Here is a 26328-nt window from a genome sequence, read left to right as displayed (position 1 = left end):
GTCTAACTATATTTATTTACAATTCTCAAATACCTGTCTTTATGAAAAACATGGTTGAAGTTTGTAAATTCAGCACAATTGTTAAAAAAATGCTATAATTATAATTGGTGTTAAAGGCATATTGTCACAGACTACTGACCTATTTAATGGTCTAACAAAGTATTACCTGAACAAAAATAATTTGATTTATCCCTAAATGTACTTTATTCAACCATCTTCATAACCACCATACTCCATTTATTAATGACATTTTGTAAAAATAATTGAATTATGGCAATTTGTCCATAATTCAAAAACTAAAATTGCCGAGAGGGATGACATGGATTTCACTCCATCATGGTTCAGTTAAGGTGATGTGATAGCTAGATTTGGTTTCCAACAATTAATGTAATTTTTATTTATTATCCATTTTTAGAGAAACAAATTCCTTAAATCCGTGACAGTATGCCTTTAAACCAGCCTGCATATACTAGGATTACACTTGGTTAAATATAAAGTTTAATGATGTATACACTACAGTAACTACTTCTTTTTTTGGATATGCATAACAATTCATCAATTCAGAAACAACAAAAACACACAATGGATGATTTATGATGATTCTGACAAAATCGATTGTTCATTGTAAACCAAGTTTATTTGAGTTCAAGTGTCTCATATTTAAACCACTGCTGAGAAAGTCAGTTTTATGAGTATTCTGTTCTGAACTAATTTAACCAAACTTTAACAACAACAAAAAATCTTTATTAACCCAACTTGACAAAACCAATACTGGGATCATATTGATAGAGGTTTAATTTATTACCAGGCCTGTAGGAACCCAAGCTGTCCCCCCCCCCCCCCCCCCCGAACTTGACGATGAAAATGTACTTTGTTTTTGTTCTACTCTATATAAATAAAGATAAAAATGCCCCACCACTAGATATTGTGCTCCCCACTTCAGATATTGTTCCCACAGGCTTGATTTTTAAACCTTAAACAACCTTGAAAGATCTGTTTCACAGAAACACATATACTGGCAATGTTCAATACATTATTTACTATTTATATAAATGTAAGTGGGCATAAACTGTATGCAAAACAAAACCCCTAGTATATATATATATATATATATATATATATATATATAAAAAAAACCATACACATCAAGTCCTAACAATCGGGCCAAAGTTATGGTTTTCAGAAAAAAATAAGTTTATGGTTTAAATAAGTCACAAAAATACGAGAAGAAAGCATCCCCCCCTAATTATATAGCTCTGCATAACTCTTATTTCATGCATGTTTCTTCCAGAAACAACCACAGTAAAACCCCTCAAAACCAGATACCCTTTATAAACCACATATTTTACTTGGTCCCACAGGTGTCTGGTTTAGAGGGGTTTCACTGTTTATTTTTACAGAGTTGACTTTGACATTTCCTGACCAGTAAAACAACCCTGAAATACCAACTAAACACTTCAACATCACCACAATGCAGAATGTTGATAAAAGCCCAGGTAGTTAGTCTCTTTTAAACCATCTTCATGCAGGTCTCTAAACAAGACACCATCACATTCCATACCAAGCTGATCATCTCCACTGGACGACCTTGAGATAATACTTGTCCGGGAAAAAGGCATTCACGAGCTGTTCCACCAAGGCAAGTGAATCGTGCAGATGCATCATGGGATCCTGTACGAACACGCAGACCATGTCGATCTGATCCTTGTACTCGCTGTACTGTTTGTTCGACTTGAGGGACAGCAGACCCGCCATCGTCTGTTTGCTCAGTGTAGTGATGGCTGCACGTTGTTGTGGTTGTAGACACAGGTCAGTCTCGTTCGACATGTGGCTGGCCAGAAAGGCAGCAAGGGTACGGCATATTATACGGAATCTAAAGAGAATCGAGACATACAGTTATTGTTACGAAATTAATTTGATTAAAACCTTTTCTCTAATTAATGAAAGAAAAAAATAATCTAATGAAAATTAATAGTTATTGTCATGAAATTAATTGGATTAGAACCTTTTCTCTAATTGATGAAAGAAAAAAAAATCTAACGAAAGTTATGTAACAAAAGTATTTTAACAGTTATGAAATTAATTAAATTGGAACATTTTCTCTAATTAATTGAAAAAAAAATCTAAAAAAACTTAAGTAATAAAATTATTGTTATGAAATTAATTGAATTATTGAATTAGAACCTTTCTCTAATTAATGAATGAAAAAGATATCTAAAGAAAATTAAGTAATAAAATTATTTTTTCTGTTAATGAAATTAATTTGATTACAACATATAAGAAATGAGAAATAAAATAAATACAAAAATTATTTATTAAATTAAGTCTCCTATTTAATGACATCAATTTATGATTAGAACCTTTTTCTAATTAATGAACAATTGTTTTTACAGAAACCTGTACATATTAAAGAATATCATTGTCCTCTTAACAAAATAATACAATAAACCATTTAGGATATTTCAAATTTGCTTACAACCTCCTCCTCCTCCTGCCTTAAAACCCCACCCAAACAAACTATAACAATATGACACGTTCTTAACATTATATTCCACTTTCAACCTGTACAAAAAATACATGCATGTTTACTATGTAGTATAGAAGGAAGGAAATATTTTATTTAACGACGCACTCAACACATTTTATTTACGGTTATATGGTATCGGACATACATTGTGTATGGTAAAGGACCACAGATATTGAGGGAGGAAACTCGCTGTCGCCACTTCATGGCTACTCTTTTTGATTAGCAGCAAGGGATCTTTTATATGCACCATCCCATAGACAGGATAGCACATACCATGGCCTTTGATGTAGCAGTTGTGGTGCACTGGCTACCGGCCTCGGTGGCGTCGTAGTTAGGCCATCGGTCTACAGGCTGGTAGGTACTGGGTTCGGATCCCAGTCGAGGCATGGGATTTTTAATCCAGATACCGACTCCAAACCCTGAGTGAGTGCTCCGCAAGGCTCAATGGGTAGGTGTAAACCACTTGCACCGACCAGAGATCCATAACTGGTTCAACAAAGGCCATGGTTTGTGCTATCCTGCCTGTGGGAAGCGCAAATAAAAGATCCCTTGCTGCCTGTCGTGAAAGAGTAGCGGGTTTCCTCTAAAAAACAGTGTCTGAATGACCATATGTTTGACGTCCAATAGCCGATGATAAGATAAAAAAATCAATGTACTCTAGTGGTGTCATTAAATAAAACAAAACTTTACTTTACTTTGGTGCACTGGCTGGAGCGAGAAATAGCCCAATGGGCCCACCGATGGGGATCTATCCGAAACCGACCGCACATCAAGCAAGTGCTTTACCACTGGGCTACGTCCCGCCCAGATGTAATATAGTGTCATTATTGACTGTATAAGTGTACACCATACAAACCTGCAGGAAAGCTGTGACTTTTTCCCGAATCCGATGGCTCCAAGAAGCCCGGAGGATGCCCGGTCCTCGCCGAGACTGTGCAGCACTGTTACGAAGTGATTCAGCTGTTTGGTGAAGATGAACTTGGAGCCGTTCTCACGAAGCTGTTTTAACAACAGGTGCAGGAACTGGTGCCACCACAACAGAAGCTTCCCTTCATTCTCCGAACTGAAAACAACACATAACAAGAGGAAATAAGGAAATAAGGAAATGTTTTATTTAATGATGCACTCAACACATTTTATTTATGGTTATATGGCATCGGACATATGGTTAAGGACCACATAGATATTAAGAAAGGAAACCCGCTGTCGCCACTTCATGGGCTACTGTTTTCGATTAGCAGCAAGGGATCTTTTATATGCACCATCCCAGACAGGATAGCACATACCACGGCCTTTGTTACACCAGTCGTGGTGCACTGGCTGGAGCGAGAAATAGCTCCATGGGCCCACTGATGGGGATCGATCCCAAACTGACCGCGCATCAAGTGAGCGCTTTACCACTGGGCTACGTCTCGCAACAAGAATTCACACAACTAAATGTCTTGAATCTACTTCTTTCGCTACATGAACATTTAGAACCAAAGTAAAAATAAATTCAGTATGTAACAATTTAATATACATTATTGTTTTTAAGTTAGGGCATAATACATGTAATATCTTTGTCAGCTGTGTTTTTCAGAACAAATGTCATGTCATACACATGTGCATATCAGGGCTTTAGATCTTTAGATCTTTAGACACAACATGCTTTTTGTCCGAGTACAGCATGGCCACTTTCAGCAAATTAATGTTATTAAGGACTGTCAATATTATAATCTAGCTTAAGCATATTAGTTCAATGTTTCTGAGGCGAAATGTTTTGACATATCAGCATGTCTGTACTTAATTTGGGCACGTTTATTTTAGGTATTTTGGGCACAGAATTTATAGTCTTAGCTTTGGTGCAATCGGAAACCCTGCATACATTTTAATTAATATACCCTAAAGTTTTCACCACTTCTTTAGAAAAATCCTGCATACTACAGTAAAACTCCTATAAACGGACACACTTGGGACAAATAAAAATGTTTGGTATTAATAGGGATCCGGTTTAGAGAAGTTCAATTAGGTACTGGTTCTTAAAGAGGGACTCTGATAAAACGTCTGGTTTTGAGGGTATTCCGGTTTACAGAGGGTCTGGTCTTGAGAGGTTTCACTGTATATAACAATACAAGCATAAAAACATTCAGAATGTAGAAAACTTGGATCATGTTCTCTTTTCATGAATACTTAACCATAACAGGATGCCTACATTGTATGTCACATTATAGCCCTGTGATTGGCTGTTGGAAAGTTTGGGCCAGTCCATGAAACTACAGAGAAAGTGCCACAGGTTCAGAGGTCAGGTTGCGTATGACAAGAAACGCTTCTTACTCTGGCTTTGCCTCAGTGGACCACTCTATGAGGCTGTTGGTGATCTTGGCCTCGTCTTCATAGTTCTGGCACAAGGCAAGTTGCTGAAGCACGTGGGCATGTAGGAGCAGGTAGGACCCTTCGACCACCGCCTCCTTTATGCACTCCTCCACATTCAGTTCGGGCATCTGGATCACTTCCAGAATCAGACCCCACTCAGCTCCATGTACAGAGTCCATTTCTAAATAATGTAATACATGAATCTTAAAATTTGCAATGTCGGAATTTCAAATGTCATATTTAACAATTCTTACATTTGTCAGTGATAAATAACTACATTAATTTTAACTGAGCGAGCCAGACAGTCTACTAGCAGTAAGGAATACTTCACTATGCCTGTAGGCTTCCATGGTCTGTACTATTTGGAGTGAGCAAAACAAGTTACCAGCAATAACCAGAGGCGGATCTAGGGGAGGCCCAGGGTATATAATGCACATTATTGCTTAATATCAACAAGTATAATCTTATAGTTAATTAATAAAATGGTTAAATGTGACGGCTATTATATATAATGGGCACAGCCATTTTGTACCATCCTAGTGAATATGCCCTCTGGCGAGCTGGTGGTTATGTAATACCTAATGTGTCATGTCAGGAATTAGTCTTTGAAATGAAGAAACAAAACATACCTGATTTTTGCGGATACATCGCAATGTTCTGTATTAATAGCCATCCCAGTAAGACAGTAACAATTATATATTATTTTTCAATACAAAATAAATCACCATTGTTGAAGTGTTGAAATAACTGTATTATGTTTTGTACATAAATTAACTCATGTACTGAAATAATAATCAGAGTGTTTTCTTGGTTATTTAGTCTTTTCTTTCCGTGGCCTGTACCTGTGGTTCCTGATTGGCAGGTGTATATTTAGACAGTTCCCAGACACTGTGTCTAGACACACTAAAAAGATGTGCCTCTTTTATTAAGATCACAGGGTATTGTGTTATAACCGCACTGATACCCCTCTATTCGTAATGGACATTACCAGCCACCCTGCGTTATTACTGTAAGTAATTCTGTAAAACCTGCTTAAGTAGACTTTCCCCATCTAAAGTCACAAAACTGACCATTTACGTCGTCCCAAAGAAAAGAAAAGTATCACTTAGGTATCTTGAGTGGTCGTTTTTGCTCTAACGTACCCTACCAATAGGCCTAATAATATGCATTTTTCCTTTGGATTTTTTAAAAAAGAAAAATACTATAACTTCATTTCGTTCTATTGATGCAAATTGAAATATATTTAGTTAAATAGTTTATTATACAATCAAGTCATTTATGTTGTTTTACAAGTCAGGTTGATGAAAGCGAAGTGCCTTGTCGTAAATTAGAGCATTTGTTTACACTGTGTATAGGAGATGGATGGAGCTGACGTCACTTTGCCCCAAGCTATACCACCGGACATCACAAAAACAAAACAAAATAGCTGCCCCCAGTTAGCAGGAATAATCATGTTTTTTTTATTAACTCTAAAATTACACGTTTTTCATTTGTTAAAGTGTCAGTATGTGTTAGTGGTCCGGGTATGCATCTTTCCAACACATAAGGCTCTTGTTTGAGTTGACCCTACCTTTAAGTGACTAAATTAAACTGCCAACCAGCATTAACAATATAATCTAACTGAGTGATCAAGACAGTCTACCAGCAGTGAAGAAGACTTCGATACAGGCTTCCATGATCTGCACCATCTGTTTGAGCGATGCGAGGCAGCGCGAGGCGGCCTTGATGCAGGGCGTGAGTAGGATGCTCTGCGGGGAGTCCTGCAACCACTGCGTGATGGTCATTATGACTATGTCCAGAGCCTCACCGTCTGGGTTACAGTTATTCAGCAGACTCAGCAGTTCTTTGATGAGTGCAAGAGATTCCTCCTGCTGTGTCCTCGTGTCAATCACTGGAAAATAAATAAATTTCCATTACCAGGGTATATTCATTACAATTTAACACTGGGTTGCAGGTGTTTAGCAGACTCAGCAGTTCCTCGATGAGGACAAGAGATTCCTCCTGCTGTGTCCTCACATCAACCACTGGAAAATAAAACAGTGTGCAATTTTTGTTGAGGAAAACACAGAAGATAATTAGTTCCTTAAAACAGCTGAGAAAAGAATGGAATGTTTAACATCATCTCAACACATTATAAAGTATGGTTATTATGGTTACATATGGTTATTGCAACATTTGGTTGACAACAGAGCAGAGAGAGAGAGAGAGAGAGAGAGAGAGAGAGAGAGAGAGAGAGAGAGAGAGAGAGAGAGAGAGAGAGAGAGAGGTGGTGAGAGAGACAGAAGGATAGAGAAGGGAGCAATCTGCTGCCACCAATCTACATTTCAGGCAAGCTCTATATCAATGATCAATATATCCTGCTCTCAAAACAGCTGAAAATGTAGTCATGTATCAGAAAACACCTAAATTCTTAGAGGTCTTATGTTATGAGCTCAAATTTAGGAATAGGCACTCCTAAATTGTTTCTGCCAGGCTTTAATGTTAATATTTACACCTACATGTTCATTTTGTTGCAGTTAAAATAATTTTGACATCCATTTACATTTTTAATATTGAATGGTTATACCTTATTAGAGGGATGGATCTACCATAAATTGTAACAGGACCACAAATGTTCTCCTTAAAAAGGCAGCTTAGATAATGATGCTAAAATGTCTCACACTAATTGTACCAGAAAAAAATAATTTCTTCAGTTATAAAAAATCACACCAGATGTTTCGACCATTTCTATTTCCGTGAGCAGATTGACGATGACGGTTCCGATGGTACTCATCTCCACGTCCTGGAAATACGTGCACTGACACAACAGCTGGGTGACTGTGTGCATGTACATCACTCGCCGTGACGACAGGTCAGGTGACCATGGCATGTCCGTGCGCGAATTGAAACCAGCGGCAACTTTCAATAATCTAAAACAAAAAATAGTTATTAAAGTAGCAGACCCTAGTTTTAACCCGTGAAAATGGACACTAAATTTGGTTAATCTTAAAAACCTGTAACACAGTTGGATAAAGTTATAACAGAGTGAAACAAAAGTCTATATCATTGAAATGGTCAAATGTCCTTAAAATGGACTAGAGCTTGTCTCTATAACCTCAGAAGTATGTACATTTTTTAAAATATGAAAAATGCATTTTGAGGTATTACAAATACCTGGATGACCAGAAATACTTCGGATGTGCGAAAATGAATACTCTAAACACTACGGTCTGTCACTTTAAACCTATAGCCAAATGTATGACAAATGCACATTTAAAATACAGCAACCTAACTAGATAGTTGTTGCTGTATTTGACAAAGGTAAACCAAAACATTAAACAGTTTGTCTTTTCCTCTAACCTGAGTCCCACCGCAGCTGGGGATGACCTAACTAGATAGTTGTTGCTGTATTTGACAAAGGTAAACCAAAACATTAAACAGTTTGTCTTTATCTCTAACCTGAGTCCCACCGCAGCTGGGGATGACCTAACTAGATAGTTGTTGCTGTATTTGACAAAGGTAAACCAAAATATTAAACAGATCGTCTTTTCCTCTAACCTGAGTCCCACCGCAGCTGGGGATGACCTAACAAGATAGTTGTTGCTGTATTTGACAAAGGTAAACCAAAATATTAAACAGATCGTCTTTTCCTCTAACCTGAGTCCCACCGCAGCTGGGGATGACCTAACAAGATAGTTGTTGCTGTATTTGACAAAGGTAAACCAAAACATTAAACAGATCGTCTTTTCCTCTAACCCGAGTCCCACCGCAGCTGGGGATGACCTAACAAGATAGTTGTTGCTGTATTTGACAAAGGTAAACCAAAACATTAAACAGATCGTCTTTTCCTCTAACCTGAGTCCCACCGCAGCTGGGGATGACCTAACAAGATAGTTGTTGCTGTATTTGACAAAGGCAAACCAAAACATTAAACAGATCGTCTTTTCCTCTAACCTGAGTCCCACCGCAGCTGGGGATGACCTAACAAGATAGTTGTTGCTGTATTTGACAAAGGTAAACCAAAACATTAAACAGATCGTCTTTTCCTCTAACCTGAGTCCCACCGCAGCTGGGGATGACCTCTCTGACAGAACACATTTCGGATCACACACTTGTAAAAACCAGTTGTTGGATGTCTGGAAACTCGGCAGGGTTACAAAGCTCCAATCAAAGTTCTCTGCTGACTGCAACAGCTGTACTGTGTTCTCTTCCTGAAGATTGACAATAAAATCACATATTTCCACTTATTTCTTTTGTCAAGAAGTAATATATATATATATATTTTTTTAATACTGTCTATGTCAGTGACCAAGGAGTTGCATAGCTTAGAATCGTAATTCAATTAATTGTGTTTTCATATCAAATAAAAAAGGTAAATAATAATTACTGTCCACCTTAATGAACAAGTTTGGCAAATCTGTGTTTCTGATCATTCTGGTGTTTGTTGCAAATACATTTTATGTCAAACAGAAATCTAGGATCAGTGCCTTTAACTAGTCTTGTTTACCATCATTTATTATCCTGTTACTAAACCCCGATAATGGAATTGGGATATGCCATTGGTGTAGGGATTTGACAATTAAAGGAGGCCAGTGGTTGGCAAGCTATCTATTACTTTGATTTTGCAATGGGGATGGGAGGGTCAATATATTATCTTCAGAGTTTGGGGCTTGTGTCCCCTCCTCCCAGTGTCCCCTGACTTCCAATGCCTATGAATGCCCTTACATATAAGGATCAAACATAGATTATCTGAATTTCATAGCAACAAGTAACATATAATTTCAACATGACACAAAATTACGACAGATAAACTATAATAACATATGAACACATCAATATTGCAGTATTAAAAGAAATAAATAAAGAAGAATGGATATCCAAGAGAAACTGCACAGGCACCAAGTGCCTAAAAATTAATGTTCTTGACTTTTTATATTGATTTCATTTTTGCATTTATCTTAGTTTGACACCCAATAAATATTCATTCATTAATTAATTCATTAATTCAAAAAGTCATTCATTCATTCAAAAAGTCATTAAAAAAGTAATTCATTCATTCATTCATTCAAAAAGTCATTCATTCATTCAAAAGGTCATTCATTCATTCAAAAAGTCATTCATTCATTCATTCAAAAAGTAATCAATTAATTAATTAATTAATTCAGTAATGTCCGCTGAACTCTGACCTGTAACATCTCCCGATCTCCGTAGGTCTGTATGAGCAGCAGCAGAAGCGCGGCCTGAATGCGGAACACCACGTCAGGTGGCTGACACATCTGGTAGTACTGCAGAATGTCTGGCCACGCCAGCCTGGGCAGCAGGTGGCTCACCAGCTTGAAGCAGTTCGGGGATGTTCTCTCTTTCATCTGATAAAAAACAGAAGCAATGAAAAATACATTGTCACATGAATGCAAATCAGGAGCAACATATATATTTATATATATATGTATATGTATATGTATATGTATATGTATATGTATATGTATATGTATATGTATATGTATATGTGTATGTATATGTATATATATATATGTATATATATATACATATATACACACACACACACACACACACACACACACACACACATACATATATACATACATACATACATATATATATATATGTAAATCCATTAAAGGCTTTTGTAGAACATATCACTGACACTATAATTTGCGATATCTCCTGCGATATTCTCCTAGGAGATATTGCTTCTTTATGTTACTTTCACAGTTTGTTTCAGCGCTAAACCTATTATTAGTGAAGTCATGCCCCTGTTATTCTGCTTGTTAACGAGTCTACCGCTGCCAAATATAGTGACATTCAACCCACATTATTGACATTGTTTACAATTGTCGCACATTTCATACTTTTTATCAACTCGTGCTGATAAATTATGATATCACAAGACACGAGGAGAGTATCTCTCCTTCCTCTGTCTGTCTATATATATGTATGTATGTATGTATGTATGTATGTATGTATGTATGTATGTATGTATGTATGTATGTATGTATGTATGTATGTATATATATATATATATATATATATACATACATCCCTCTATACCGGACATTCATATGTCTAAGTAAAAAGTCTAGCTGTAAGGAGTATCCAGTTTAGAGAGGTTCTCTTCTGTTCTGACATATAAAATGGCACTGTTAAAAACATCTGGCTTCAGAGTTTTGAAGACATTTATGTGCTACGATATCGTAAAACTGTTGCGACGTCAACATGACACACGTGATAGCCTCTCCCCGCATATATCATAGCGATAAAATAGCTTCGAAAATATGGGTCCTGGTTTTGAAAGAATTCCAATTTACTGAGGGGCTGGTTTTGAGGGGTTTCAGTTTTAAAAATGTAGAAAATTGTCTACCTGTTTAACTCTTAGATATCTGCCTACCTGAGCTAACACGATTGTCTACCTGTTTAACGGTTAGATATCGGCCTACCTGAGCTAACACGATTGTCTACCTGTTTAACGGTTAGATATCGGCCTACCTGAGCTAACACGATTGTCTACCTGTTTAACTGTTAGATATCGGCCTACCTGAGCTAACACGATTGTCTACCTGTTTAACTGTTAGATATCGGCCTACCTGAGCTATGGTTTCCAGCAGCTGTAGGTCAGGTCGAAGTTTCTCCCAGGGTAAGAGTTTGAACTGCTGGAGGTAGAGGTCGGAGATGTAGGGTGGGGTCGTCTTCGTACACAGGCCAGTGGCATAGTACATCAACAACAGGGCAAGCACCCCAGCACTGTATTCCGCCGCTGTAACTGATATAAGATATACACTGTATTAAATATTTGTTCACACAACCTCATCTGTCATGATATACACAGCGGGCTATCTGAATCAGATACATGTATGTAAGTAATTTTTTGTTATACATTCAACTGAGGTCACCTTCTTTTCCTTTATTATAGTTTATTTAAGTTTGTACTTTTATCCATTTAAGGTTCAAGCATGCCGTCCCTGCTAAATATAATTGTCTGTGAAGGATAAAGGTCAATAAAGAAAGAAAGAAAGAATGTTTCATGACACCCCGAGTTCAAAAGAAAACTGGCTATTGGGTGTCAAAGGTACATGAATGAATGAAAGTTGATAAAATAACAAATTAATGTTTAAAATGTATTATTTATTTATTTAAAACAAATTTATCACAACTTTTTTGCTTTGTTAATGATATACAATACACTAAAAACTTATTAAAGAAACGAACCAGCTTTTTATGTGGATGTACTAAATAGTCTAGTGTAAATCTAAATGTATTGAAAAAAAAAGGTTTTAATGTGTTATATATAAAACCTGTGCACAACTTTCAAATTCAACAACATATACCTGAAAGCTGAGCAATAAGAAATTCCACCACTTTCCTGAACATAGTAACCATGGACATAGCAACCAATGTGTCACCCTCAGTCCACGGAAAGAGCGTTTGTTCCTTGTTTCCAAGATGCTGTATCCAGGGAGAAAACACCTGTACCAGTTCTGTCCATACTAGTTCAATAACTGAAAACAAAGAATCGAAAATTTGGTACATTTAAAAAAATTATGTAAAATTAACTAAATTAGGAGTCGTTCACAGCATACAAGCTGTACTCTTTTTTGGCACCCACCCACCCCTTGTGTTAGAAATATTTTATTAACATTTTAATGTCATATGCTGGGATTAACCCTTCAGCCTAGCATACAGTTTGTATACTTGATAAATTTGAAGGGCGCCTTAGTTAAATCTAAAATTTCACAAACCAGATAGGTACGTATAAAGGATTTAACATTACTTGTCCAATGAAAATTGAAAATGACAATCAGTCCCTAACCAATTCCATTTTGTAAAATGTGTTTTAACGATGCATATGAAAGTTAAAGTTCTTTAATATGTTTAATGATACCATTACAATTTGATAATTATGATACATAGTCTTCAGAGAAAACCTGCTACATTTTTCCATTAGCAGCAAGGGATCTTTTATATTCACGTTCCCACTGACAGGACAGTACATACCACAGTCTTGATATACCAGTTGTGGAGCACTGGCCGAGATGGAAAAAACTAAATTAGTCCACTGAGGTAGTTTAATCTTACAACCCAGGAACCCCTACTGACTGAAGTAGATTCTGCCCATCCATACACATGATGTCAGAAACTGAATGCATCAATGATAAATGGGTTAAATAAACAAAACTTGAAGGAGATCCAGATATAAAAGGCTATCATTCTCACAATGTTCACAGGCCTTAAAGGGACAGACCCTAGTTTCAGTCAATGAAAATACACACTAAGTTTAGTTAATCTACAAACCTGTAACACATTTAGATAAAGTTACAACAGAGTGAAACACGAGTCTGTGACTTTCAAATGGTAAAATACCTTCTAAAAATAGACTAAAAAGCCGACTCCATAACTGTTACTTCTCAAGACGCATGCACGTTTTTAAAAATATGATAAATGCATTTTGTGATATTAAAAACATTAGGATGACCAAAAACACTTTGAATGTACGGAAATGGATAATCTCAGCAATAAACTCTAAGTAAAGTAAGATTTCAGTTATCAAAAATGGCTCTAATAGTAAAATAAATATGCCTTAGTGTTTAAAAACTAGGGTATGTCCCTTTAAGACTTTTATTTAAAAGAAATACACTGACCTTGATATGGATTCATTTCGGATACATTTGGCATCATCTTTGTGACGAGACTTCTCATGAATCCTCCGATGAACTGGGCAATGTAGGGAACGTATCGGCCCAACTTCGGGTACAGACCAAACGTGGCTGCATCCATGTCGGTGAGTCTGACTTGCAGAAAGTAGCTACCAAACCATTGGTGAATCTCCTTTACCTGAAGACAAAGTTGAACTCTTTACTATCACATCATCAGTCAGCAGAGCTTGATATCCAGAGATAAAAGTGAGTTGTGAAAAAAACTAATTCTGGAAATTTTAATATCGATGGTCAAGTACTGAGATTGATCCTAGTGTTTAGGGAAGGAAGGAAGGAAATGTTTTATTTAACAACGCACTCAACACATGGGAAACCCACTGTCGCCACTTCATGGGCTACTCTTTTCGATTACCAGCAAGGGATCTTTTATATGCACCATCCCATAGATAGGATAGCACATACTACTGCCTTTGATGTACCAGTCGTGGTGCACTGGCTGGAGCGAGAAATAGCCCAATGGGCCCACCGATAGGTATCAATACCAAACTGACTTCACATCAAGTGGGCGTTTTACCACTGGGCTACGTCTCGCCCCTAGGGTTAAGGTTCCACAATGATCTAAAATGACGGTCCCCAATTCAGAAATATACAAAGTATAAAATGAAACCATATCGTAAGTTTTGGATGGAAAATATGGAAAACTTTGCACAAACAATGGAAAGACTGTATAAACAATAAAAAATCTGGATTCCAGATATATCCACAAAACTTTCATCTCTGGTTATCATAAAATGTTGTTTCATCTTGCCAGTAAATTCCCGTAATTTAAATTGAAACTAGATTCAAAATGTACAAAGTACTATAATATTGTGCTTGGAATGTACGAGGTCCCACTAAAATTAGGAAAACCATTTTTGTGTGGAACTAGGGTAGTCAAAAGATACTTTACATTATATATAAAACTTGCAGATTAAACTCATATTTTTAAAGATTTTTTTTTTTAAAGGTGAGGGTAGAGTGGGGTGGGATGTAGTATTTATATCTATGGTGTATGTTGATTAACACATTGCATGTAGCAGTTTTATTTACATATGATACCAATGATAGGATTTGGTGGTATACACCCTATATTACTATGCCCCCACCTTTTCTTATTACCTTCCCCATCCCCCCCCCCCCCCCCCCCCCCCCCCCTCAAAACCATTTTATTTTTAGACGGTACAGCCCTATTTTGCTTGTATCCTTAACAGCAGGTCTGACTATACATTAATACTTTGTACCTGTGTCGTACTGAGCATGGTGTCGGTACAGGCCTCCACTTCCGTCATGTTAAAGTTCACAGATGTTTTCCTCTGACTCGAATCCGTTGTTTGTGGTGTCACCATGAAACACTCAATACAGAGAATCTCCCAGCACTGAACGTGAAGCCTCTCAGATGTCGAACCTGGTAAATGCAAGTATAAATACTGCTATGTGTGTTGATCCTTCAGTCTTATATCTTAATTAATAACATATATTTCTTATGTAACAAAATTAGCATAAAATCAGTTATGAATGAATGTCTTGTTACAAAAGATGGAGAGAGAACACTGGGTTGAATGAAAATAAATTTTATTGTACAATAAAACTAAAGAATTGGGCACAAGATTGACAACTTACGAGGCACCCTTTCTACATACCTAAAGTATATACATGATGACTATATTACATAATGGAGGGAGTTTGATCATGTGATCTGAGCACCTCAGACTAGCTTTCTACTGACTAAGCTATATCCAGCTCCTATTCATTTAACATACAAGTGAATGACGCTTTTTTATAACATGCAAATTACCTTGAAGAACCACATTGATAACCTCTGAAATATTGCTGGGAAAGTTGTTTTGAAGGAAGCTTCGAAGGTGACCACAGTAAAACTAAAAGACAATTTTTTTTATACCTTCAGTGATTGCATACTATTTTCTGTGAGACATGCTTTAAATTATACGAATTCGTTACAATAACTTCTATTAATTTTTTTTTAGTGAAAATCTTAACAATTTATCACAGTTAACTAAAGCTGTTTTCCAGCTTTTAACATCAAATTCAGTTTGCTTTGTAGAAATTATTTTATGCAAAAAAGAAAAGATGAAACCAGATAAAAAAAACATTTAAAAAATAACTTCTTTGATTACTTAATAAGCAACAAAAAAAACAAAACAATTAGAGTTAATAATTCATTATCCAACTAGTTTATCATTCAGTAGGAATATTTATTTTTATATCAAGAGAACACCAAACTGTATGTAAGGCTGGACTGATCATGCAAGTGCTTTACCACTTGGCTACATCCCACACACACACACACACACATCATGCATGGATGAACAGTAACTAATAACATACATCAAAGACAAGTTTCGTCTGTTTCTCAGGCTCGGCTCCACAAGCCATCAGCGCGGAACCAAGGATATCAATAAACCTTTTCTTCTCCACTTGAGGTGGCTTCACATTCTCCAGCCATGACCAGACATCAAACTGTCAAACACAAATTAAAAGTTTCATTTTGTTTAATTGCACACTTGGGAAAGAGAAATCGCCCAGTGGGCCCACCGATGGGAATCGATCCCAGACTGACTGCACATCAGGCAAGCATTTTACCACAGGGCTACATCCTGCCGAAAATTTAAAAAAGAAGAATGATTGCCACCTTTGTTAGCAGCATAAAGACAAGGTCCATGTTTAATTTCCCACAGACAGGATGACATATACATTTGTATCACAGCCTTTGCGAGTGAATGAATGGATGAATGAATTATTTTAAATTACTGACACCATGTTATTTTAAAGAGAACAATGATTGCCACCTTTGTGAGAAACATGAAGACAAGGTCCATGTTTAATTTCCCACAGACGGGATGACATATACCACAGCCTTTGTGGGCGAGTGAATGAATGGATGAATGAATGATTTTAAATTACTGACACCTCATCATTTTAAAGATAACAATAGAATAGAATAGATGTTTAATGACACCCAAGCACAAAAACACCTCAGATATTGGGTGTCAAACTATGGTAAATGCAAAAAACATTAAGTGATGAACCACATCAATATTTAAATTTAACAGTTAAACTAATTTAAATTAAAGATAAGAATGATAATAACAATTGTAAATACTGAATGAAAATTTTGAGATGTATACCAAAATGATAATGTTTAATTTTGTATTGTAACTCTGTCACTTCATCCCTGTTGTTCAGACAGATAACAAATGTAAACAGGGGTTCTGTGAATAAATATTTATAAAAATAAAATAAAAAAATAAAAAAAGGAGAAAAGAATGACGTCCACCTTTGTGAGCAGCATGAAGACGAGATCCATGTTCTGTTGCTGTAGGACGTGGATGAGCTGTTCGTACATGTCGATGAAGTGCTGGGGGCTGTTGGCAGGCACAAAGTGGGGGGAGATCAGTCCAGACAGCGATGGTTGGTCTAAACACATCTGTAGAACCATGCATGTCTGCAGCGGGTCCCGGGACACAAACTCCTGAAAATACATAGAAAATATTACATGTGTATATTTCGCCCAGACAGCGACGGTTCATCTAAACACATCTGTAGAACCATGCATGTCTGCAGCGGGTCCTGGGATACAAACTCCTGAAAATACATTAGAAGTTATTTCATATTTGATGTCAAATATGAGTTACATACATATATTTCACTCAGAAATGGCTAGTCTAAAAACACCTGTAGAACATATCGGGCTGAATTTACAAAGCCTGTTTATGTTTTACATGCGTGTAACTACATACATCTACAATGCTTAAACACCTGTTTAGGTCTTACACGCGTGTAACTACATACATTTACTATGCTTAAACACCTGTTTAGGTCTTACATGCGTGTAACTACATACATTTACAATGCTTAAACACCTGTTTAGGTCTTACACGCGTGTAACTACATACATCTACAATGCTTAAACACCTGTTTAGGTCTTACACGCGTGTAACTACATACATTTACTATGCTTAAACACCTGTTTAGGTCTTACATGCGTGTAACTACATACATTTACAATGCTTAAACACCTGCGTGTATTAAAAACAGGCTTACTAAATTCGGCCCTGCATATCTACAACAGGTACAATGTAACAAACTCCTGCAAACACATTAGAATATTTCATGTGGGGTTTTTTTTGTCAAATAAGTTTTATGACTGTCTATTTTTTTATCAAGTCAATTCTGCAATCATATCAAGGTGTGATATGAAAATGCAGACTTCACAACATGCGATATAAATCATATTTGACAAAAAAACAACCAAAAAAAACCCCCACCATCAAACATGAAAAATTCTATTTATTATAAATAAACACAAAACTTCCCCCCTAACCAAAAATAAACATATCATGAAACTATATAACTGACTAATGCTGTAATTTTGATAGCTATTTGGTAGGAGTAACCTACATGTATATGGCAGTAATGGGTTTACTCTGTCATTCTGTAGACCATGTATGAAAACAATCATAAGATGGCCACTTAACAGCATAGCAGTAGACATACATGTATATTCCTTTCCTTTTTCAATTTAAAATAATATACATATTTACAAACACAATTTACCTGTCCCTGTATCTCAGTGCAGGATGTAAAGAACTGTTTAGTAGGAGGGTAGAAGTATATAATATATATATATATATTAAATATATTTCCAAAGATGTTGAAAAACACGATTTACCTGTCCCTGTATCTCAATGCAGGATGTAAAGAACTGTTTAGTGGGAGGGTAGAAATATATAATATATATATATATATACATACATGTGTATATATTAAATATATTTCCAAATATGTTGAAAAAAACAATTTACCTGTCCCTGTATCTCAATGCAGGATGTAAAGAACTGTTTAGTGGGAGGGTAGAAGTATATAATATACATGTATATATTATTTATATTTCCAAAGATGTTGAAAAATACAATTTACCTTCCTCAGTATCTCAATGCAGGATGTAAAGAACTGTTTAGTGGGAGGACAGAAGTATATAATATACATGTATATATTATTTATATTTCCAAAGATGTTGAAAAATACAATTTACCTTCCCCAGTATCTCAGTGCAGGATATAAAGAACTGTTTAGTGGGAGGGTAGAAGTTTGTCTCCTCATTCACCATGGAGGCCAGGTAGAAGAACAATGAGCTGGCAATGTCGAACAACACAGTCCGCAGAGCATCATCTGTGCTCGACTGACACCGCTTGATTAACAGTCTGAAAAACAAACACAATTCAGCTTCAGAAACCTTTGCATCAAAGTTAAACTTTGTTTTGTTTAACAACACCACTAGAGCATTTTAATTTATTGATCATCAGCTATTGGATGTAAAAAATTGGGTAATTCCGACATCTAGTCTTAGAGATCTTTTATATGCACCATTCCACAGACAGGATAGCAAAACCCATGGCCTTAGAGAGGAAACCCACTACATTTTGCATTAGTAGCAAGGAATCTTATTATATGCACCATCCACAGACAAGATAACACATACCACGGCCTTTGATATATCAGTTGTGACACATTGGCTGGATTTTGCACCAAGTTACTTCCACAAGCACTTTTTAGTTTTCGTTTTCATAAAACTTGTGTTTTGAAAAAGTAAAACCTAAATACACAAGATACAGATATTTTCCCACCAGACTCTTACGTGATTGCGTTTTCCACGTGGACGGCAGCAATGCAGACATTCTGTGGAGGAGGCAGCAGACCCTCAATCATCACCTGTTTGTACTCAGCGCGATTCTCGTCCATCTTTCGCTGTATGATCTCATTCCGCTGTTTCTCATTCACCTACAATACAGTGAAAAGCTCTCTTACATACATGTGTCTTCATGGGTAAATCAGGGTTGTATATAGTTGGGGGTGGGCACAGGGGAAGCTGACCCTCACACAAACAATATGAAAAAAATGTCCCATTTTTATCTAGCTTGAGAGAAGATCCTATATTACAGGTAGTACTAAACCAAATAACATCTGGCCGAGTCAAAGTTCGTGGTGCACCTAACTTTTGATAGAGCAGTTAATACTACAAGTCTTGCCATTGGTGATAAATGTGACAGTGTTTGGGGGTGGGCACAGGGGAAGCTGACCCTCACACAAACAATATGAAAAACAAAATGTCCCATTTTTATCTAGCTTAAGAGAAGATCCTATTTTACAGGTAGTTCTAAACCAAATAACATCTGGCCGAGTCAAAGTTTGAGGTGCACCTAACTTTTGATAGGGCAGTTAATACTACAAGTATTGCCATTGGTGATAAATGTGCCCATGTTTGTTGTAAAAAAAGTTAGTTTTATCTGTGTAATAAAAGTATGCAATTGTATTTCATCTAGTACCACTGTGTAAAGTAGCCTTCTGCCTGAAACATGTATGGGGTACTGTAAAAAAAAAAAAGGACTAAAATTTTGTGCGAAACTGTCTTACAGTGTAGTGGAGTAATTATTTGTGTGTTCTATAATGCAAGAGCATAAGAATAAGGCACTTGACTTTTCGACAACATATAGCTGACAGACTGTTTATGGACAGAAATGTTACGGTGGCAAGTTTTGAACACAAATCAAAAATAAATGTTTAGAAACATACCCTGACGTTAGTAACAGCAGGATTAGAACAGCGGTGAAGTGGGTTGACTTTGCTTTTGCATTCAATGGTCAAAGTCACCTAAAAGTAAAAAAAAAGAAACATTTTTAGTAAAACATTTTGTGCCTAACTGAAACATTGTAACTTAATTTCATATTAAATTAATAAAGTTCATCAGAACTTTATTTTTTGTCATTGGTTGGTCATGACGAAGTAATTTTACATAAAAACAAGAAATAACAAACTCTATTCATTGCACATATCCAGAAACCTTTTAAAGGGACATTCCTGAGTTTTCTGCAATTTTTAAGATATTATCGACTAACAAAGACTTTTTAACGATTGTAATTACATATCAAATATATTTTTCTGCATAAAATATTAGTGACTGTATATTAAACATGTTTTTGATCGTTCTAATATTTGTACTAGGTTAATTTCATTTTATTATTAAAAATATAATTGTTTTGTATGTATGAAATTATTTGAAGACAAAATCCAGTTTGGGCTTCTTACAAATATTAAGACAACCAGAAACACATTGAATATACAGACACTGATATTCTAAACCAGAAAATATATTTAATATGTAAGTTTAATCGTAGAAATATTTTATCAGTCGGAAACATATTACAATGCAGCAAACTCAGGAATGTCCTTTTAATTGTTACGTTTTTACAATGTACTCAAAACTTCAACTGGAGATCTGAATTCAGCAATGCTACTACATGTGTACGTTTTATAATCTATGCACCTCTCTCCACACGTTAGAATACAGCTCTGGTAGAAGATCCAAGTACGTCTCATCCACAGCACAGTGACGAGCAGTACATGTTGCAAAAATCCTGAAAATAATCAGATATAATTATAACATACATTAACAAAGAATATTATATATATATATATATATATAAGGGTAGATATTTTACACATAAAATAACATTATATGGTGCCATTCACAGTTAACAAAATACAAGCCAATCTTGTGTTTGGTATTCTCCACCCCTTTTAACTCTTTCACCACTAAGTTTTACAGCCTTGATCTTCCCTGCACACTGAGTTTAAATAGCAGATTTATGATCATGTTTGTTAAAGGACAAAACTACTTGTTTTATCATTAATTTTAGTTATAGGCTATACATTTCCAGAAAGGTGAATGGACGGCTGTCTAGATAAAAAAAAAAAAAACTTTAAAAATGTTAGATTCAACAGGTATAAATCTGGTAATTACAGGTAAACTATGCATATTACTCACCTATTTGAGTAGGTAGGACTGGTAATTTAAAAAATAACAGTACAAATGTTTTTCTTGTTGGATAATTAATTAATTAACATTCCAGTTACAATTTAAAAAATATATTTACAATGCTTTTGACAAAATAAACAAGCCATAATAAGCTTTCATTTCATCATACCACACATCTTTGTTGTTAGCAGGATCTGTATCACGCTTTTTTTTTGCATTCATGTTGGTAAATTACACAATTTTTCCATACACTGTATTGGAATAAAATAGCGAAAAGTACTCTATGGCGTTTGTGTTGACGTCAAACACTTTTACGGGCCCCAGATTTTTAGTAAACGTTGATCTGCAGGTAACCGAATATGGCTCATGTGTCCAGGTAAACTCAGGCGCGTGGTAAAACAGTGGCAAGTCATCTTGTAACTCGTCATCGGTATCATTTTCTTCTAAATTGCCATGTTGAATGACATTTCGTTCATGATTGCCAATCTCGATTAAATCAAATGCACCAAAATCCATATTATCCCACATTTCATCATCGGAAAACCCGTCATCTGAATCGCAACCATTGTTTTCAACAGACAAAATTTCGTCACCTCGATTCATGTTTAATTACAGTCAGAATATCAGTATAAACTTGAAAAACTCATTCAAAATTCGCTAGAACATGGGCGCAGCCATTACAGTGTGTCACATGGCAGCTATGGTCGCGCGAGATTTTGTCTAATTATAATATTGACGTGTCACTCGGCGCCAAATATGAACAGGTGTTACAAGCCGCTAAACCGGCCTGTCGTGCTGAGAGGCACTGGATATCGCTAGCCGGTATACCGGCCTGTCGTGGTGAAAGAGTTAAGGTGTATATTAAAAATGTTGATATATTTTTTGGTAAGGGGCCGTCCATAGTTTTCAACATTTTCAAAAGTGTACAAAGAGTACACTTTTGACACCCACCCCACCTAAAAGTGCACATCCCAAAATGAAAAATGTTGATCGACATTTTTCACTTTCAAAAGAAGTGTACGCTGGCCGTAAACCCCTCCCCCCCGCATACGGTTTGTACGCTCGTGAAAATGTTGATAATTATGGACGGCCCCTAAAGGATATTATTATCAACATTTTGATTTGTTTCAAAAGTGTACAAAAGCATTAAACCCGTCCCCCAAACATTTGTGAACATGTTGATGATTGAATTCCTCTTAAAATATATCAGATTGAAAAGAAAACTACTGTTCAATGTAGATTTAAGTATATTAAGTATAAAATAAATTAAATATCCCAAATATAAATAAAATAAAATCAGGTGTTCTCATATTCTGATTTCATATAAGGACTGTACCATTTATAAATTAATATTTCAAAACAGGACATACAATATAATATATACATAATCAGGAGCCTAAGGCCAACCCCACCCCCATAATGTGAAAGGAAATATGGGCATTACCTTGTATAATCCCTGAGAACATTTAAATCTGCTTTCATCAGATGCATGAAAGGTGATTTTTCTCCAATGATGGACACACTGATTTCAGGCACAGGAGCTGTCAAGGTCACCAGTGGTGGAGGATCTTCTACAGATTCAGTGTTTCTTAACCTTCGAACAATTCTTTCTGCAGCTAAAAACCCAGACATGGTGTTTGATTCATACAATAGTTATGAATGAACATATAAAGTAACACTGATAATGACTTGCTAGCATGGCAACTGATCTACTAAAGCAAGGAAGGAAGGAAATGTTTTATTTAAAGACGCACTCATCACATTTTATTATGGTTATATGGCATTGGACATATGGTTAAGGACCACACTGTTATTGAGAGAGGAAACCTGCTGTCGCCACTTCATGGGCTACTTTTTTCGATTAGCAGCAAGGGATCTTTTATATGCACCATCCCACAGACAGGATAACACATACCATGGCCTTTGATACACTAGTCGTGGTGCACTGGCTGGAATGAGAAATAGCCCAATGGGCCCACCAATGGGGATTGATCCCAGACCGACCGTGCATCAAGCAAACATTTCAAACAGCAAACATTAGCAAAAAATTAAAGAAAAACTTTTAGGTATTTTGCTTGTTATTTATGACTGTGTGCTCATAATTCAATTATATGCTAAAACATTTGAAAAGTTGAAAAGAAATACAGTAGAATCTCGTTGGGTTGAACTTGGAAGGGTCGAATACACCGCAACGCTCGAACCAAACACGAAGTCCCAAGTTACACTTACACGATGTTGACCGAATGGTTAGGTCGAACTACCCGATTGGTCGAACACTTTCTCCAACACCGACGGGGTTCGAGCCAACGGGATTCAACTGTAGTTATTTTTGGGACAAAAATTAGTTATTTCTAGACAAATTAAATGCAATTTTTAGACAATATTTTGTACATGTGAACATTTCAGCACCAAAATGGTTAAAAAGACTGACATCTATAATATGCTCACCACTTGCAGCCTCCTCTTCCTTCCCTTGAAAACATTTTGGATCAGGTTCTAGTAAAGAGTTGATAACTTTTCTCCAGTCTTCGGCACCGAGACTCAGTAAATATTGCACTCCATCGAGATCCACCAAGTCCAGCCATGGCTTCTGGTCAAAAATTAGAGAAAACATTGGTCAGATAAAACACCTACAGTACAACAACTGGTCTTGGTGAACAGACTATATGCTGTCATTTGTCAAACAGAAATTAAAGTTCAATTTGGCAATTTTTTTTCATTATAAATTAGCTTACTGCTAATTAAAATTAAATTTGAAATTCATGTGCTTTTTTGCTCTTTTTTTTACCATATCTACCATATTTTGGCTCTTTGGTTGATTGAAACATTAATTTAGTTATAGATTTTCTGACCACTAAAATGCTAATAATATTGAAGGTCAAGCTTAAACACTGGTCTTAAAATTCTTCGATCAGAGAACTGTTCAAGCATGCCTTTCGTGGGCACAACCTCTAACTTCACCAGAGAGTTCTGTCCAAGGCTGGGTTTAAAGCTGGTGAATACCATGTTTATATCGCTGTAGCAGCTCCCACCCAGAGTGCGCCAAGAATGTTCTACTGTGTCCCAGGAAACCTAGTTTAAGTTACCTGATCATCTCTTCCTTCTTTCCTTTGTTCTTATGTCAGAATATGCATGAAAAGAAAACTACATTTTATAGAAGATAGTGCTATGTACCATTTTCATTTGGAAGACCTGTAAGAGCCTAGCTGACTCGTACTGGGGTGGAAGAGCCGGCAGGTAGAGGTTGGCGTCGTGGAGTCGGGGCTCGTCCAGCCACAGAGCAAACGTCTGATACAACCTGAAACATCACACCAGAATATCTTGCTCAAATCTCCAATGACATCGAACACATGCAAACACACATGCAATTTGTAAGGTGCTGCCATGATGTTAAAAACTCAAGACTTTATTAAAGACTTGAGATGAGATTTTAGAAGTTTTACATGTCTCAGCTTCTCAGAACAAACTGCTTGTAATTCACGTACGGGTCATGCAAAAATAAAATTCAGATAATCCATTTCCTTTTTTTTAGTAACCTGTCATGACCATGCAAAGAATGCAATAGATGTAAATGTGCCAAAGAACAAATGGGTTACACAACACTTGACTTGCCTGAGCAATGCACAAACAAAATGATCATTCTTGTAATTTTCAGGTCATGATTAACATTATATATATGATTGAAAAAATGATTAACTTTATAATAACTAAAGGCAAAGAATTTTTGTTTGACAACACCTTAACACACAACATGTAGTTATTTTGACACTTTATGCTGATTCTTGGGTTACTACTACCAAAACATAGCTGGTTATCTTTTATATGCATTATTCTAAATCCAACCCCCCACCCCAGTCTCCTGAGCTATATCCTGCTCCTAATTTCATAACACTGATATTATGATAATCTTAATAATTAAATATAATTACAATAAATGAACTATTTCAAATTCTAATGTATATCTTGTTACTTTAAAAGAATTACAAACCTGGCCAGTTTCTGATGCAGTTCCTTGGAGCTGGCGTATTTGTCATTCTGACTACCGCCCAGTGCGGCTGCATCTTCTGCAGGCTTGTAGTTCATGTGGTAGTCGGCCGCTTCCGCCAGCCTCTTTTTCATCTTCTTCAACATGGAGGAATAACTCATGCTCTCAAAGAATCTTTCGCCAACACTGGCTCTCTGCGGTAAACTTTACACAAGAAGAAAAATATAACCTATAACACCGTATCTAGAAAAAGCAAGATAATTAAAGTCTCCAATGTGCATTCTTTCAAGACTGACCTAGTAAATTTATTAGTCTTGGCTTTCAAAAGATGAGACAATACATCTGTTACCCCAATAAATAAAATCAAAGCCTTAAAGTTTGTTATTACCCTAACATGAAGACAGACATCAAAAGGACATTACATTAGTATTTAGTACTGTAAAGCAACAATCACTGTAAAAAATGTACTTAAAAAAGATGAGGCTATACCTCATTCACATAAAACCATTATGATTTTAACCATGCCAAAAACTGAATCTTTATCGAAGGGAATTAAATCATGGTTCAAGCGGGGATAAAAGGAAAGGAAATGGTTTATTTAACGACGCACTTAACACATTTTATTTACGGTTATATGGCGTCGGACATATAGTTTATCTTTCTAGTATTAGTATCATACTGCAAAACCGGCAAGGTGCTCTAATTCATGATACATGTATACCAACAGTACCTGGACTCTGTGACAAGTCTTGACAAACAGAGGTTGAAGAATCTCTGGTAGAGAACTAATTCATGATACATGTATACCAACAGTACCTGGACTCTGTGACAAGTCTTGACAAATAGAGGTTGAAGAATCTCTGGTAGAGAACTAATTCATGATACATGTATACCAACAGTACCTGGACTCTGTGACAAGTCTTGACAAACAGAGGTTGAAGAA

At 36.2% G+C, this 26328-nt stretch overlaps 1 protein-coding gene across 3 annotated transcripts in view; it reads right to left on the bottom strand.

Moving 5' to 3' along the window:
- Nucleotides 1-330: 330 nt before the first annotated feature.
- LOC121368039 (ectopic P granules protein 5 homolog) overlaps nucleotides 331-26328 on the bottom strand; it is a 59230-nt gene continuing 33232 nt past the window's right edge. For 2 of the 3 annotated variants that reach the window (XM_041492551.1, XM_041492553.1), the window contains 22 exons: nucleotides 25389-25589; nucleotides 24575-24698; nucleotides 23849-23990; nucleotides 22845-23016; nucleotides 20909-20999; nucleotides 20158-20235; nucleotides 19223-19365; nucleotides 18620-18788; nucleotides 16862-17056; nucleotides 15913-16044; nucleotides 15362-15443; nucleotides 14808-14971; nucleotides 13513-13705; nucleotides 12202-12372; nucleotides 11461-11636; nucleotides 10045-10224; nucleotides 8912-9069; nucleotides 7589-7788; nucleotides 6522-6770; nucleotides 4841-5060; nucleotides 3384-3590; nucleotides 331-1873 (listed from right to left, as the gene is read on the bottom strand). In XM_041492551.1, coding sequence (XP_041348485.1) covers nucleotides 1570-1873; nucleotides 3384-3590; nucleotides 4841-5060; nucleotides 6522-6770; nucleotides 7589-7788; nucleotides 8912-9069; nucleotides 10045-10224; nucleotides 11461-11636; nucleotides 12202-12372; nucleotides 13513-13705; nucleotides 14808-14971; nucleotides 15362-15443; nucleotides 15913-16044; nucleotides 16862-17056; nucleotides 18620-18788; nucleotides 19223-19365; nucleotides 20158-20235; nucleotides 20909-20999; nucleotides 22845-23016; nucleotides 23849-23990; nucleotides 24575-24698; nucleotides 25389-25589 — 3751 coding nt within the window. In that variant the 3' untranslated portion in view covers nucleotides 331-1569. The remainder of the gene's footprint in view (nucleotides 1874-3383; nucleotides 3591-4840; nucleotides 5061-6521; nucleotides 6771-7588; nucleotides 7789-8911; nucleotides 9070-10044; nucleotides 10225-11460; nucleotides 11637-12201; nucleotides 12373-13512; nucleotides 13706-14807; nucleotides 14972-15361; nucleotides 15444-15912; nucleotides 16045-16861; nucleotides 17057-18619; nucleotides 18789-19222; nucleotides 19366-20157; nucleotides 20236-20908; nucleotides 21000-22844; nucleotides 23017-23848; nucleotides 23991-24574; nucleotides 24699-25388; nucleotides 25590-26328) is intronic. The other variant, XM_041492552.1, reaches the window with a different exon arrangement.

Source organism: Gigantopelta aegis, chromosome 3 (assembly GCF_016097555.1).
Source record: "Gigantopelta aegis isolate Gae_Host chromosome 3, Gae_host_genome, whole genome shotgun sequence".
In the NCBI taxonomy this organism is placed as follows: domain Eukaryota; kingdom Metazoa; phylum Mollusca; class Gastropoda; order Neomphalida; family Peltospiridae; genus Gigantopelta; species Gigantopelta aegis.
Note: the sequence above shows the minus strand (reverse complement) of the source record. Positions and strands in the feature narration are given on the sequence as shown.